A 17,966-nucleotide genomic window follows, 5' to 3' on the forward strand; every position below is an offset into this window, starting at 1 on the left:
TAAAATAGAAATAGAAGACTGCTCATGAATTGCCATTTAATCACTACTTTTGCAATTTGGAATCAAACTAATGCTGTCATTCATATCAGATCAGGGAAGGTAATGTGGCTTCAATATTAGGAGAAGCAAAATACAAGAAAAAGACCCATAAAATAACATGTGGTATACACATGATTGTGCAAAGTATAGGTCATAAAGAATTTGCATCTGGATGAAAAAATGGGGTTTTAATGACCACATGTGTGATTGTGACATTAGTACATGCCTTTGGCCTTTAGAAATTAAATGTAAGTTGTGATTCTTTTTTCTCAGGCTCATCTTCAGAAGCAACAATTCAGAACAACTACCTAGTAAGATGCCTGGCATAGGTAAATGCATAATTTAAGAATAGTATCTGCTTTTGAGATGCTTCCTATCTAGGAGATTACACCCTAGTATAACTCTTTCCCAGTACATCCCCTTCATACAGGACAGAAGCAAGCCACTAAGTAAAGGTAGACACACTCAGTGTAAGGAACTCCAGTGTATCTGAGCTGTGCCCTTTCTCCTGCTTGGATGCTGAAAGAACTGAAACCCACACATATTTTTTTCAGAATAATGAAAGAAGGAAAGAAGAAGGATAATATCCGAATTGGTGGAGGAATCTGATATAAAGGAAATAGAAGAAAACCCACTCATTGGAGATAAATAGTCTTTCTGTAAATATCCAAAGAGAGAACAGAAATTCTAGACTATATTTTAAAATTCAAGACTTCTATTCTTTGTAAAAAAAGTTATTGATTAAAGAAAGCTTTCTGCAATTACAACAAATATTCACAAGCAAGATTAGTTCAAAGGACACAATATTATCATTAATTTCCACAAACTGTCCAAAGCTATTTTGGGTTTTCACAATGCTACTTTTGGGTTTAAAGGAAGGAAAATAAGATAGAAAAGAAAATGACACCTTCAGTCCTTCCATGACTTCTTTACATGTAGTATATAAAATCTCAAATACCAGATAGCCAAGTCGTTAGAAGCAAATGGAAGTGGGGCAGAGCCAAGAATAGAAGACCTGGATTCTACCAAGTTCTGGAATATAAAGTTGAATCATATTCAAAATGTAAAATGAGCTATAATTGATAGTGCTAAGCAAAGTTTCTTGCAAAGAACCGCCTCTCTGATTTACTGTGAGCTTGGCTGTATTAAAGCCATCTTGATTTGCTTTTGTTGACAGTGGAAGAAATGAATTTCTGCTGGAAGCATCCAGTATTTGCATTCTGCCTTCAGTAAAACACTGGAATCTCCCACATAAGAATATAGCTTAGGACCAACAGAAGTTTTCTCAATATGCCACCACTCTTGGATGCCCTGTTCTAAAGAATTCCAGCACATTCTTCTGCTTAACTCACACTACCCTCAATAGAATGTGTCTTATTGCTGTATTTTTGTTTGTTTGTCAGGCACTGAACTCTGAGCCTCAGGCATGTTCCACGGATGCTCTACCATTTGAATCACACTTCAGTCCCACTTATTCCTGGAGTCTAGTGAACTTTTCTGCTTCAGTTGGTCTGAAACTGTGATCCTCCAGAGTTCAACTTCTTGAGCAGCTATGATAGGATTACAGATGTGATTCACCAGCACCTGGCCTGGCATCCTGATGTTGTCTTTCAACTATAACTCACTCATTTTGTCACCTCCCACTGCCCCTGTGCAGGTTCAACTTCTCCCCCTGGTTTCACCTCCATGAAATGTATCCATCCTGCATCACAGAGCTCAAGGAATCTGCTTTAGAATGATTAGATGAGCTCTCTTTAGATATCATTTTTGCAAGACAAATCTCTATTTCTTTTCTTTCAAACGCCTCAGCTTCTTCAGTGCTTCTGCAGAAGTTAAAAGAGGGCATCTAACTATTTGATACATTGGATAGATCATTCCCTCCTCATTCAAAGCAGAGCCTAAAGATGAGCAAAATGCTGCATGACCAACAACAGTGTTGAAGGTTCTAAGGGTTTTTTTTGTAGGTCAAAGGGGTAGATGAAATGGGGGAGATTCTTGAAAACTTTCTTTATAAATAATCTATGCCTGCTGGGCTTGTGCATGTAATCCTAATTACTCAGGAGGCTAAAATGTGAGGATTGCAGCACAAATCCAGCCCGGACACTAAAGATCATGAGACTCTTATCTCTAATTAACCACTAGAAAATGGTGGCTATTAAAAAGAGCCTGTATCATCATTAGCTTCTTGGTAGTAATATAAAAACTTTTGCTCAAATTAATTTCTGTCTATTAAGATGAGGGTATCTTTGGCGATGTGGATTGGATTCTGAAAATAGTTTCCCAATTTTAATACCCAGGCATGAATGTCTTAATTGTTTTAACTTTTAATAATTATATGTCATATACAAGGTATGGACTTAAGTGAAAGTGCATTTTTATTTATGAGTCATAGGGCTTGAACTTGGCATGGGTGCTGTCCCTGAACTCTTCAGCTCAAGTCTACTACCCTACCTCTACACCTGGTGGTGGCCCTGAGCTCTTCAACTCAAGGCTACCACAGTACCCTTGAGCCAGGCCCCACTTCCCATTTCCTAGAGGTTAATTGGAGATAAAAGTCTCAGGTCCTTTGAACCTTGATCCTCAGATCTCAGCCTCTTAAGTAGCTAGGATAACAGGTGTGAGCCACCGCACCCGGCTTGAAAGCATATTTTGTAACCTGAAATGTAACATCATAGATCAAGGTGCCCATCTACTCCTGTCCTTTTCCAGCCTTATGTGAAACAAACGACACCAGTTTAAAAGCAGTCAGTCATGTTAAATAATGGTCGTGAAACTTCAAGGAGCTGCTGAGATGTCATGTTAAGATCACACTGTGCCTCTGGGACCTTGAAGTGCTTTCAGTCTGCTGATTTTGATAAGCCCAAGGTTAAGGTGGATTTCATTGTCACGACATGAAAAAGGAAGGATATTTGGCAAGTTGATTTTTCTCCAGCATTCCTTTCCTCACATTGATCCTCTTTAAAGACTTGTTTCCACTCTCTCAAATAGAAAATCTTTCATATGTAAAGTAAAGCCTGGGCTGGAAATGTCCAGCCATTGTATAAATATGGCATGGGGTATAAACTTTCACTGTAGAAGGAAGTCTAACAGATCCTAAAGTTCATGCAGGCACACTGCATGCTATCTCCATGCCCATTCTTTAACTCTGTTTATATAAAATTTTGACCTTATGTAAAGATCATTTACTTGGAATTATTGAGCATCAACTATAAATCTTATATATATATGCCTTATATCAAGCCTAATGGATCTGAGTTAGAGATATTACATTCTTGGCCTAAGACCATAGAGTAAGGGGGAAAAAACTGGGAAGCAGATTCAGGTATATGGATTCCAAGTTCACATTTGTTATAAATATCCATTACTTCTTTAGAGGCAACAGATCTTGATTTTTTTAAATGAGCAAATTATAAAAACCATTCAAGTGGTGTTTAGACACAATAGCATATCATAACTTAGTTTGTCTACTGGAAAATACATTATGTATCAACTTAACAACTGTGGTCTTCTCTGTCTTAGGAGAAAGAATGGTAATAGGATGAGGAGAACATCAGAACATATTTACGTGCAATATGATTCAATGGGTACAGAGAAGGGAGCCAGAGCAGTAACAGAAAACATGCATTCCTACCACTAAATTAGACCATGCAATCCTAACACTTCACTGAGAATATATCTGATCAGTTAGAGAGCTCTAAAAAGGAGAAGGAGGTAACAGCATAATTCTAAAGCTGGAGCTAGGGGGACCAGGTAACTTTGAGAAAAAGGATGACTTTTGAAGGCAAAATTTCTATACAAAATAGAAACGCAAATATCTAGGCAAAATAACATGACAATACATGCAAACTTATCAAGTTCTGAAAGTGTTCAATACTAAACTATATGTTGAAGGGATCATCTTTCAAATAAATCTTTCACAAACTCTTTTCACAGTTGTGGCTGTTTTTGACTACATTTCTCTGACAGCAAATTGGACTGACACAATTGTGCTTGGGTGGGTTCATAAGCCCGTAAGAGATTCATCATGAAACACATGAAAGAAATTCAGTCAAGTTGTGGTTTTTCAGAGGATTGCTGCTCCCTTGTTTGATTTCATTTGCCAGTTAAGTAGGCAATCTGTGTGTTCTAATGAGAAGTCTTGATGGAGGAAAAGATAAAGCTGTTACATTAGATGAGGTTGCAGATTTCAATTATTGATATTCCTTGTACTGAAGTTTGTCTGGGAAGGGTGGTGCATGTAAGAACACACATTATACATGTATTTGTGGACCTACAGAGGATCCCTTTCTCACTACAGCATCCCTGACTAATAAGATTTAAAAGATAATCAGTGACCAGTGACATGCGTTTGTGATAATATATAGTAATAGAATTATGAGTAAAGCTATAACTCAACATTCAATTTCTGATTGAGGACTACTTTTCTAGATACCAAGAAGGATCAAACATCAGCAAATTACCATTTTGAAAGGGAGGAAAACAATTATAGGCCTCTTAGTATGTGACATGCCTAATTACAACTAACCAGACTTTAAAGTGCAATCATTACATAAGTTGAGAAATTTTTTTTGCTGTCTTGTTTCACTTTATTTTTTTCATATATTTTTTATTGTAATTAATAGAAGGGTTACATTATATTCACCAGATAGAAGGTGCATTGCAACTGGGGACCAAGACATGAGAAAGCTATCAATGTTTGTGAGGCAATGTACCTTCTATCTGGTGAATATAATGTAACCCTTCTATTAATTACAATAAAATTATATGAAAAAATAAAAAATGAATATATTTGGGAAATAAAAAAAGAATGCACTGTAAATATGCCTTTAAAAAACTGCATTTAGTAACAAGTGTTAACTTTGTCAGCTCATAGCTGTCATTCCTATACTTAATGTATGTTCTCTCCATCCATTACAATCAAGACCAGCCTTCACAGCTCAGTGATGATCCAAAATCCTGCCATGTTGGTTACTGAGGTTTCTCCTGCCTGCAGTGTTCAAAATGCTTGTTTTCCATGTAATGTAAGCTAGGTGAAGTGACTTAAAGTGACTTTTCACTTGACAAAGTAATATTACCTACTAAATGAACTCTTTCAAGTCAAAAGCAATTCCCCTTCCTAGAACTAATAGAGGTTTAGATAAGCTTTTATTTTCTCTCTACATATGTATATTACATTATATTATATTATATTATATTATATGCCAAGCCATTCAAAACCTGTGAGATCAAGAGACTCTTATCCTGAGCTAATTTGGAAGAGTACATAATTTCCAAGTTGTACTTTTGTGGATTACTTGAGTTAAAAAAATCATTTCCATGATTATCCATCTATCTATCTATCTATCTATCTATCTATCTATCTATCTATCTATCTATGTATCTATCTATGTATCTATGTATCTATGTATCTATCTATCTATCTATCTATCTATCTATCTATCTATCTATCTATCTATGTATGTATCTATCTATGTATCTATCTATGTATCTATCTATCTATCTATCTATCTATCTATCTATCTATCTATCTATCTATCTATCTATCTATCTCACCACAGGGCTCATATGGGAAAGCCAAGTGTTTCTCATTTGGTCTGTCATTTTGCTTATCCTCGCGCAGGTTTAACTGGTGGCAAGACAGTGGCTTCAGCGGCCAGGTTACCTTCTTACAGGCTGTGATGGCGGCCCCCGGGCTGCATGCTGTGCTGCCACTGCTCTGCTGAGGCTCCTCCAGAACTTCATACATCAGGGATGGCTCCAAGTCTCTGCGTTCCCCAAACACAAAAGAGAACACGTTCCAGTGAGCCACCTCTCCATTTGGAAATGCGGAATGAAGCATGATTTATACCAGGTATCTTTTCCCATGGGTCCCTGTGCTGGGTTCTTTGGTGACAGACCAGGCGGGACCAAGCTACACCAGTGTGAATATAAAGCTGCAACCAGGGGCAACCCAGCTGAGCTCAAGTGGATACAATCGCCTCTGTTCTGACTTCTCACAGCCTTAGCAACTTTTTGGAAGCAAGCAATTTCAAAGTCAGCCATAAAACCTTCCCACTTGTCACATTCGTTCAGCTCTGCTGATGGCAACCCATCAAATATCCATGGCATAGTTAAAAGTCAGAATAAAAACAGAATTTTAGCCTGGGAAGCATCATCGTTCTAGGAAAGAGAGTGGAAGTTCAGCAGAGGCTGTTCAACATGTTATTGTTTCTGGCTGGAGACAGGAAGCCCCTCAGCTCTTCTGTTTCCAAACTGTTGGGACTTCAACACTTCACCATAGCCCTGGAAAATGTTCATGGGCGTGGCTATGTTTATATACGAAAACAAACACGCCTCTGTAGATTTATCATTATTCCTACATCTCTGGGGAGTGATAAAAACTGAGATGATACCAAACCTGCTATTCATCATGTGCCTGATAATATAAAGTTGCACCTCTTTTAAATACAAAATGTCTGAACATTAAAAGCATACTGATATCTCAAACTATGTATTTTATTTGAATTGGTTTTGACCCAGGAAACCAGTTCCGTGCCCTGCTGCCATTGCTTCCTGCAGGCAGACATGGTAAGCTAGTGGATTACTTCAATCCAGGCTTCTCCAGGACTTATTTTCACAGCTAGGACATTTCCCGTGTCTTATAGGTTGGTGATCCCGGGAGAGAGGTACAGGGAGATGGGGAAGCAAAATTCACAAGGACCTTAGGTGCTCTTCCTGATAGAAAATCGTCAAAACAGCATTTCCACAATCTCTAACTCCTCTGGAGGAGAATTCCATCTTACTTGTGCAAAGAATGCCCAGTCAAAGTTAGAAAATACTGTGGAAATGAAGAAGAGCAAGAGATCACATCTGGAAATTGCTGAGTTGCCCTTCAATCACATTTTGTATAGCTGTAGATAGAGGTCCTGATAGCATACATTATGTTTAGACATCCCACTGTGTGAGCCACTGAACTCATCTACTAGAAATGACAGTATCTCTGAAGACCATTCTGTTTTCATGACTCTGAGATCCTAAGTGGAAGTGAGCATGCAGAAAGGAATTTGGAAGTTTTGTTTCTTCCTTGCAGGACTCACTTTATCCTAATGTCAGGCTTGTACAGCTTTATAGATCTGTATAATTATGTATATGTGTACTTAAATCTATGTACTTGTGAGAATTAAATAAGGAAATAGATTCACCTGATTGAACTAAAATGAGAGCATTAACAAAAGGCATGATGAGCATCAATACTGCACAAATGCATCTATTCATCTCCAGAAACACATTAGATATCTTTTTAATTATGCCTAATATTTTCAAAATGGATATAACTGACTTTCCAATTTAGCCCAGTTTGTTTCATGGGTTTGGGACATAGAGGTAAAAATTTGAGGTACTGCTAGGATTCTGTACTTGGTCTTCAAACACCAAGGCCAAACATTTGAGGTCCGATGTTGGAGCAGAGATGTAAAAGATATGAAATCATTGATTTATTAAAATGATCTCTAGTTGACATTTACAAGAACTACCTCAAGATACCTAACTCACTCCTAATGAGAAGGATTGCTGATTCTTTCTTATGGCATTTCCATTTGATTTTGACAGGTTGACAATGTTTAAGTTCACCCTTTTTTAAGGACTTTAAATCTATCTTTTCAGATGGGTTTCTTGCTGGAAGTGTTTCTGTCTCTCATTCCAATGAGAAGACAGAAAAAGTGAGAAAGAAGATACAAAAACATAGTCCGGGGCGGGGGGAGAAATGGCTCCAAACTGGCCTACCAGTAGCTGTCTATAAGATGGCTCATATCAATAACTAGGGCGTGAAGTTGTCATGGGACTGCCATGATCAAGAATTCCTTCGGCGGGGGGTTGGGGGGAGTGAGTAGGTCACCATCATAGTGAAAATGGTATGTATTTCAGCTCAAAGCCAGCTTACCACCAGTTCTTTCTTGGGAGCCTCTTAGAGGGTAGGTCCTTTCTCAGGTCCCTTTCCAGAATTCATGAATCTGAACTTGCATTTTGATATGAAAGTCAGGTGGTTTATACATCCGTTGAAGGCTTGAGAATCATTTATCTGAAATGTTATATCAAGTACACATTCTCTTTGGCTCTTAGGTCTTTGTATCTGCTGTCACTTCTTTGAGGAAAATGTGTTCTAATCCTTCTTCCTTCTTGATAATTCCTACCCCATCCTTTGGGTCTCAGCTTATATATTAATTCTGGTATTTTCCTTTTCCTGAGGAACTGCTATGACCCTCTCCAACATCTGTTTAAAGCCCCATTCACATGTAAACACACTTAGCCTCTAACTACACAGTGACATACAAACTTTCTTCTGTGTTCCAACAGCGCTCTGGGCCACATAATCTGTTATAGCAAATGTCAAAATGCACATAGCTTTTTAAGGTCTTACTATCTTTCCTTTGGTTTGCAAATTCTTTAAAAAATGTGGGGGTCTCAGCAACTAGCAGTGATGTTGGATAGTGGTAATAAAGCTCTTATTGAGGTTGTTTGCTCCTATCTTTCTGAGCATTCTGTTTAGCCTCTGAAGATTAGGTTAAGCGTGTGTTGGAATTCAATGTTTAATTTTCTGCAGTGGTCACAGATGGCAGGATAAACCATGCCTAAGAAGATAATTTAAATAATTTCCCAGGATAGTTCTAGTGAAAAAGGATTCTCTGTGACTGTCACTAAGATGTCAAGAAAATACCTTGTCAAATTAAACAGAAGTTTAATACATTCTTAAGGATTAGATTTGCTCTCGTCTTCCTACCACTTAAGGTTGTTAGTAAAATAGAGTGATAATCATTCTCTTAAGTCTCTCAATCCTGTCAAGGATTTCTACTCTTGAGCTTTCTATCAAATCTTTTCATGTTAACATAGGTAAAAATAAAATCTTAGATCCATGAGGAGAGATCTTGTGCAAGGAATAGAAAAGCTGTCATTAAATCAATTTGATAGCATGCAACAAGTAAGAATTTAGAGGATTTAAAAATATGCATTGGCACAGTTCATAATCAAGGGTCTCATGTTACTTTCTTCCAGAGGAAATCACTTACCATGTGGAGCTAAGAAGGATTGAGGTCAATCTTGTCAAAACTAATTTGCATTAAAAATCTCATGAAAACTCCATCTCTGGTCAGTCTTTAGCTATGTCCTTTGAGCTGTCTCCTTGACTACAGCTTGATCTGCTGGTTCCAGCTTTTAAACTGAACTGGTCCAAGTCTTAGCAAGAATTCCACAATTCTTGGTATCTGGTCATCCTCTACCCTTGATATTTCATTCTTTATCTCGTCCCTACCAAAAATCTTGTTGGGCTAGTTCAACAAGAGAACTCAAATCCTTGAAATTTTCTCTTAGTAACCCCCTTTTCCCTGGCCTTCCATATCATTTCTTGATGTCCAGACATCCCTACTTTCCTCTATCACATTGAAAACCAAATTCTAGACTTTATAGATGAATCCCTTTCCTTTTGCTTTTGTTTGTTTGCGTAAAAATCTATCTGGCCTTCTTTAACTAGCATAGGATGAAATTTTTTGTTAAGTACTTTTCTGGTTTCAAATCCTAGGAAAAATATCTCTTATTTTTCATAGTTTTATATCCATACTCAAGCTTTTCTTTTTCTAGATTGGAGGTGTCATGTTATCTATGTAAATTCAATATGTCTCTTAATGAAAGACTTGTAAAAATCCCCATTAATTTTGTAGGATTTTAATAAATGTATCATAGGAAGAATTAATCAAACTTGGAAAATCTTTAGAAATCATCATTGTGTATCTGTGTGTGTGTGTGTGTGTGTGTGTGTGTGTGTATGAGCATGCATGCATGTGCTCACACGTGTGCTAGTTCTGAGGCTTGAACTCAGGGCCTGGGTACTGTTCCTTAATTTTTTCTCTCAAGACTAGTCTTTTATCATTTGAGACACAATTGAAATTAGTGTCCTAGTGACTTTCTTGAAGGCGACCCTCAGATCTCAGCTTCCTGAGAAGCCAGGATTATTACTCAATCTGTATCTTGTTTTAATATTGAAAGAAGTCTGAGTGAATGAGGAATGGATTCCACTCAAGTGGAATAATAACAATTACAGCGTTAGTGAACGTCATCTCAATCAATGAGGTAGGCACCATGGCCTGAGGTGACAGATTCATACCTGCCATCCCAGCTATGCGGGAAGTATAAAATAGAACTAAAATCCAGCCCAGAAACAGGAACAAACAAAAAACCAGAACCAACCTAGGAGACCCTGCATGAAAAATAACTAAAGAAAAAAGGGCCAGTGGTATGGCTTCACTGTAGAATGCCTTCCTAGTTCAGATGAGGACCTAAGTTCAAAACTCCAATACCACCAAAACAAAATTAGATACACTGCAATTCTGAATTGACTGTTTCAAAAAGGTGCAAAAGCAAGATATGATTATGATATTGTTACTTCATTTTATGTAAACACCAATAGCTGGAAATGTCTCTATTTTCAGCGTTAGACTTATATTGAAATGAATATGCTCCAGCTCATGGTGAATATTAAATAATTGAATTATTTTACTCAAGGCTGCTATTCTACAACTTAACTAGAGGGATTTTTTTCTTTTTATATTGTAATTAATAGAGGGGTTCAGTTATATTCACCAGATAAAAGATGCATTACTTCACACACATCAATACCCCTTCTCATGTTTTTGTCCCCATTTCCACCCCCACCGACCTCATCTGTTTTCCCCCCTTCCCTTTCCTATTTCAAATAAACAAATAAACACATATACAATATACCAGAAAACAAGGTCAGATACAGTAACAATATGCGATTAACCAAGGGGCAACAAAAGAGATGAGAAATAACATAGTACATTAAGAACAACAATTACACATTATAAAACTCTTGTTCCCCTATCCTAGAGGGATTTTTTTGAGCACTGTGTCTTCCAAAGAATGTGTGCAAAATTTAGTATAACAGCAAGTCCACATCATTGTTGCTAAGTAATTTTGCACTAACATATTTTCCTTAGACATGAATGTCACCAGACGCTACTAAAGAAGAATTTATCCCTGAAGTCCTGCCTTTTATTTTTAAGTAAGTTTTGGGTGGTTGAGATAAATTTGAGAGGATAATTTAAATATACTTCATATGTCACTGCTCTCAGATGCTTTGGACTTTATTCACTTTAGTTCAGTTATACTTAGAATACATGTTATAATTAATGTCTCATTTCTCTACTGTTTGCCCTATTATCAAACCAGATAGGCAAATGCCTTACTCTTGTGTACAATTCTCTATGCCATTCCCAAATGAAATGGTAGTTACTTGATGTATCAGTACTCTCACTCTGCCCTACATTTTATACAGTAATTTAATTCTACCTACTTTAGAGGTAGGATATTGAGGATGAACATATTATATCTATAATCTAAACTCAGAATCCTGCCACATAATTAATGTGAGACTTATGGGATGCTGTAAACAGCCTGCCATGTTATTTTTCCCTGTGATCTCTAACACCTCTTTTAATTCTTTACCTCAGTCAAATCATCTAAACGAGTCTATATGTAGTAAGATACAAAGCCCTAGCATTGAAGAAATCTATGGTTCCACTTCCTTTCTATTAGTATGTGAATAAAATTGAACATGTCATTCAAACCTCTCCAATTGATTTCTTCATCTGTGTAATGGAGATGAGAACAGAAGCATTGTCCTAGATATTGCTATGGTTATATAATATTATATAACCTGAGAAGCAGTGGTATAGCACCTGGTCCAGAGAAGACCTCAATATTAACCTGAGAAATAATACCACAGGAAGTTCTGTGCACTTATTACTCTTCAGAGTCTCCTTCTTAACAATAGCCAACAGATTTTTTGATAAGAAAATATAATTTATGAAGACTTTGTTGAATTAATGCTTGAACACTAACTCTGGCAAATTTTCTCTTTGATTTTCTCAGACCTGGATTTCTAAAAGATACACAATAAAAAGTTCTACATCCTTCTACTCTTGATTAAAATTATGAAGTACAAAATGAAGAATTGTGTTCTTAGGGTCCAGGCACTGTCCCTAAACTTTAATGCTCAAGGCTAGCATTCTACTACTTTGAGTCACAGCTGCTCTTCTAGTTTTCTGGTAGTTAATTGGAGATAAGAGTTTCACAGACTTTCCTACCTAGTCTGGCTTTGAACCTTCATCCTCGGATCTCAGCCTCCTGAGTATCTAGGATTACAAGCGTGAGCCATTAGCACCTGGTTTAGGCTTTTTTGTCTTAAACCCAGAAGGCCAGAAAATTTATTCCGTTAGCCTATGAATATGCAAATATGTGGCTTGTTGGCTTGTTCAAGCACAATCATATCCATTAACATGAGACTGTATTGAGATAAGCGAAATACAGTTGTACTTTCTTTTTAGAAGACCAATTTCAAACTGGTGAAAATTGAAAAGGCGGTGTATCTAGACAAAAGTAGTTTTGCATTGCTAAAATACTACTTTAATTTGCAAGACATTAATATAACATTATTTCAACAAATAGGTAGTTAAGATTTATTTTTCTAAGGTATTTTGCATATTTTTCCTACTACATTTTGGTTTCCCTCTGAATTTGCTTAACAAATTTCTAAGTTTTTTTTTTCCCTAAAGATTCCAAAAATTAGGCTTCCTCCAGGCTGTTTTAATTATCACAAGAAGCCATGCATTGCACAGCTAAACTGAGGAAGACATTTAGAAGGAGGAAGCTTGGCCTGATCTAGGCAGAATATAGGCATGTGCTTTTTAGCAGTGTCTAGGGATGGATGAAAAAGTAAACTAAGACTTTTTTTATTTCTCATGTTAGAAGAACTGTGCTATTATAATTTTGTTGAAAAAATACTGTACATTTTACATGTTGTCTCTCGGGGTACAGTTCTATGGGATTGTCTGATTTTGAAAATCTGTCCATTCAGGCTTTGCACAACTCTTCTATTCATGCCAGCTGCCTATCAATGGTTTTCATCAGGAGAAAGTGTATGATGAAACAAAGACTTATAGACCGATATATGCTCATTGCTATTAGTTAGAAAACAGAAAGTTTAACATTCTATACATCAATCCGTACAGGGATGGAGTCAGTGTGAAAATATTAACATGATTCATCCTTTGTTCCCTCAAACATCCTGTGAAAACACACCCAGGCAAAACAAGACAGTGTTGGCTATGGAGAAAGATGGCATCCTTTCACACAGAAAACCAATCAGCTCACTTTTATGCTCCGAAAACTTTAATTTTTAACTTTAAATTTTCAGCAAAAATTGTGTGTGCTTACTATGGGGACTACAAAGCCCCATCTGCTTGGATTATCACACTTCACTTGGCATTCTTCTCTCTCCCCCTACACCTCTCTCTTCACTTTGGACACACTGTTCTTTTTTTTCTTGCTATCAGAGGCAAGGAACGACCTCTATCTGGGATCCTCCCTCATTGTTACCTCCACCTGAATGCACTTGCCTGGAGATTTGAGCACCAGTTTCTCTCTTCCTTCCAGTGACACTTTTTGATTGGAATTTCTTCCTTAACCACATTGTCTACAGTTATTACCCAGTCTCCCTATCTCCACCTTCCCATTCATATCTACCCCATTCTGGTTTGTTTGTTTTTTCAGAATACCAGTAACATTTCATCAACATATTTATTTACTATGTTTATTGTTTTTCATGTACCTTTCCTCTTTACAAATTCCATGAACACTGTTATCTTTGTTAATTTTTCATTCCCAGCCCAAGAATCATGTCTGTATAGTATATGATCAGTCAATATTCACTGAATCAATTAGTTAACTAAAGCATAAGTAAATACAGTTGCATATATATATAAGTGTGAAAATAATAGAAATCATGTTTGGATAATGAACTTGTTTGCAGTATTTCGTTTCTGCACATGTTCCATGTATTATTTTTCAATAGAAGAATATGCTGTATTTTACAATATGTGATAAGAAGAGCTTTGGAAATCTAGTGCTTAAGGCATCCATTTAGAAATGCCCACATTGGGTTGCATTTAACAGTTCTAATTCTTTTACTGTAATGGATAAAATAACTCTTTTTCCTTGGAAAAAGGTACTGACTAAGCTAAGAGACAACTCAATTTGCACAGTGAAAGTGCAGAAATGAGGTTGCTACATCCAGTAACTAATGAGGACGGCAGAGCAGCCTCTGTGAACAAGGACCATGTTCCTCGGCAAAAGGTATCAGTGCTGCCTGAGAGAAATCCATTATGTCATATAATTGCGTGAGCCTTCGTCTTGCCTCCCTCTTCTATCTGAGGGATGGGGCATCCAAACCACTTCATAGTCATCTGTGTAGGTAATGAATGAAATGAACGGAAGTGAAACAATCCTGTGAGTGCTGCACTGATTCCGCATAATGAGACTCTCCTGAGATCAAGAGCTGAAGCTCTCTGAGGCTGTGACATGGCATCCCTGGAACAGCATGAAACGACATCATAGCATAAACACATGTTCCTAGAGAAGCAAATGGCAGATGGTAATGGCTTTCTTTTCTCTCAACTACCTTAATGGACTAGGGAATTTTATGGAGCTTATTACTGGATACATTAGTGATATGCATATGGATATATATATCTATAAAGCCAGTAGGAAGATTTTCTGGAATCACAGAACGCATTCAGATTATTGGTAAGGAACTGAAGAAGAATCCTAATGGAAGGTTGGTGGGAGAGCTGATCCTGGTGTTTCACACCAGTAATCCTACATAATCAGAAGCAGGAAAAGGGAAGGCTCAGGGTTCAAAACCAGCCTGCGGAAATGTTGAAGAGACTCTGTCCCAGGAGGCAGTCTTGGTGATGTCCACCTGCCATCTCAACATCCCATCACTAACACCCACATGCTGGCTTTCACCTCATAGTTTTGTCCCACAGATATTCCTCTCATTTTCTTTCTGCCTTTTGCACTAGAAGGGTTTTTCCTTTTTTTATTGTGATTAATAGAAGGGTTACATTATATTCACCAGATAGAAGGTGCATAAATTCACAAACATTGATACCCTTTCTCATGACATGGTCCCCATTTCTCTCCCACCCTCCCCCCGCTCATTTGATTTCCCCTCTTCCCTGTCCAATTTCAAATAACCAATTAATTAAGCACATATAAAATATAGCAGATAACAAGGTGAAATATTGTAACAATATGAGATAACCAAGGGATGGCAAAAGAGATGAGAGATAACATAGTACATTAAGGACAACAATCATTCATGATATGGCTTTTGTTTCCTTATCCTGGAGGTCCTTACATTTAGTGTCATACTATTTGGCCTTATGTCTCTAGATTTTGTTCTATTTGGAAGATTTTTATTACTTTACAGTCATTTCAAATTTATAGTAAATTTAAGGGGACAGTACAGAAAATTCTTGCATCTCTTATCCCCGTTAGATGGCCTTCTTCCTTATCAATGCCACTTGTCAGAGTGACACAATTGTTATAATTTGTCAATCTATACAGACCCAAGTCACCTGCAAATCATAAATTACAGAAGGATTCAAATGTATGTTGTATATACAATGGGTTTGGGAAAATGTACACTGACTGCCTTATACTATAAACTATATTATACTGTATTAAGCTATGAAACTAAAAATTTTAATCAGCCTCCCCCTTTTTACCCCTGCATTGTAGAATCATGTAACTATGCCATGAGTTAAATTTATTCTCAGGTTGTGTTTTTAATTTACTCTATTCATTGAAATGAAACACTTGGAAAGACAACTTTTTTGGGGCTTTGTTGAGGTCACTAGATGAGGGTTTCATAACCTTCCTAGCATACTAATTAGAAAACACTTAGCAAACACGTGAATGTTTCTTCTCAGAGAAAATATAAAACACAATTTAATAAACATTGCATTATCTAACAATGTTAACCTTTGACAGACTTCATTTTAAGGCACACTTGGAAAAAATAGGAGATGTGTAATTTAAATGGAATATAATGACACTGTTACATTTTATTTTCAAGTCTGTTATTTGGTTCCTGAGATGAAAAGAATCTCTGATTCACTACTGAACCTTACACAAGACTTCCCAGGAGACTATTAGTCACTGCTACAGAAGCTGTGGAAGTGTTAATTATGACATCATTTTTTAAAAATCCTGTGACTTATCAGAATGATAAAGACAGTCTTTTAATTTCAATTTCCTGCTTTTATCTGTGAAAGTATCCATTGTTACAGCACACGTGCTAGTGAACCTAGAAGATAGATGACATTAATCCAGTTTTACTAATGATTACTATTGTGATAGAAGAAACCAATAGAGTGAATGAGCTAATACATAACAAGCAATATCCACATATGTAGAAATATGCCACTTGAGAAAATTGGCATTTAGTATAAACAGGTCAAACTGCAATCATTTCCTCTGCCTCTCTTTGCAGTAAAGTTCTTTCTTTGCAATGGAACGTAGAAGATGAGAACTTGGTTTCCAGCAAGGTCATTTTCATGAGTCTGACTTGGCAAAGTTAATTAATCTCTCTGAGGTCTCTGAGCTCCTCATCTGTTAAACACAACTCATATTCATGACTTTACAAGATTTACTAATCTCAGTTACAAGCATACTTTATTGAGCACCTGTTCTGCCTCAGTCCTTGTGATAGGACCATTCCGTGGGTCATTTCACAACCTCATCGCACCACAGCAGAACAAGTCCCATTAACTTGTTCACCAGGAGATGGAGGACACAGAGGCTCAGCTTTCACTCGGGTTAGTTACCTTAGGGTAGAAGCCTACCTGATGCCGTTCACAGCCATTTCTCCTTCCTGGATGCCCTGCTGTCTGCCATAGTAGAACCTGCTTTGTCACATGCTGTCTATGAAACCTCTGCGTTTGGGGATCCTCTTGTTTTATTTAAACAGTGGGATCTAGCGAAGTGCAATGCAGACCAGGAAGACAGACAGCTCACAAAAACTGTGCCTCATTAGATGGCATCTTCCTGTTCAAAGCATTAGCTACTTGGGCAGTCAAGAGGCAATACCAAACTTATTGCTTCCGTTAAAAATGCAAAAGCAAACTTTATTTTATGGTTTAAAGACTGAAGAAAGCAAAACCTAAGTAAATGTTTTTTGCCACCTGACTGATCTTGATGCTGAAATGTATACTTCTGCCTTATAGTCACATGAAAGGATGAGACAAAAAGGAGTTGATAACGGACAATGAAGAAAAGTTGAGGTTGTACGACATGGTTTGTAGCTTGTGTAAAGTATTGTAACCTAGGAAGCCTGAAAAGCCAGAATGGAAAGCTTATGTTTCTCCTCCCAGGGTCCCCTGGAAGGGTGGAATGAAAAAGAAGGCCTGACCATGAGCTGGCATTGTAATCCCTGGATCCCAGCCCCCACAACCAACCTGGATTCCTGGGAGTGTCTCCTGGCAGGCAGGGCAGCAGAGATGCTGGGAGGTGAGTTTGGTTCAACTCCCCACATAGCTGGTGGGGAGGACACACACCCACCATAAAGGAGTTACAAACATCCGCAGATGTGGAGAGGAAGCAAGACAGAAGGTGGGAGGAAAAAGAAGAAACAAAAGTTTTAGTATCATTTAGTGGAAAGACACATTTAGAGTAGGCTGTTTTCAAAAAGAACAAAAGTAGCTATCCAATCAGTTTGAAGCAATTGTTTTAAAATTCAAAAAGGATTTAAGGATTGCACGTCATGTTTTAGATGGAGTCTGTTTTTGTTATGCTAGGTATTTGAAATGGAGATTCATACATTTCATGCACTGAAAGGTAATTGGCATTTTATACAGGAGAAATCTCAAAGTCTTCTAACCCATTTTATGCCCATCTACAGGCAAGAAACACAGGTTTCTCAAACTTAGGAAGCAAGAGAAGCCATAGATTTCTGCAGCCATTTGTTCTGTCTTGCTACTTACAAAGCTTTGAAAGTAGAGATCTATGCAATATACATGTATAATACATACCATAGT

At 37.3% G+C, this 17,966-nt stretch overlaps 1 protein-coding gene across 3 annotated transcripts in view; it reads right to left on the minus strand.

The window, feature by feature from the left end:
• Sphkap (SPHK1 interactor, AKAP domain containing) overlaps positions 1-17,966 on the minus strand; it is a 135,872-nt gene that overhangs the window by 91,314 nt on the left and 26,592 nt on the right. For all 3 annotated transcript variants that reach the window (XM_090354953.1, XM_090354952.1, XM_090354955.1), the window contains exons 2-3: positions 17,388-17,466; positions 5,702-5,804 (exon numbers count right to left, since the gene is read on the minus strand). In XM_090354953.1, the coding sequence (XP_090211079.1) occupies positions 5,702-5,804; positions 17,388-17,464 (180 nt within the window). In that variant the 5' untranslated portion in view covers positions 17,465-17,466. The remainder of the gene's footprint in view (positions 1-5,701; positions 5,805-17,387; positions 17,467-17,966) is intronic.

The sequence above is a fragment of the Megascapheus bottae genome, chromosome 21, assembly GCF_031878675.1.
Source record: "Megascapheus bottae isolate mThoBot1 chromosome 21, mThoBot2.hap1, whole genome shotgun sequence".
NCBI lineage: Eukaryota > Metazoa > Chordata > Mammalia > Rodentia > Geomyidae > Megascapheus > Megascapheus bottae.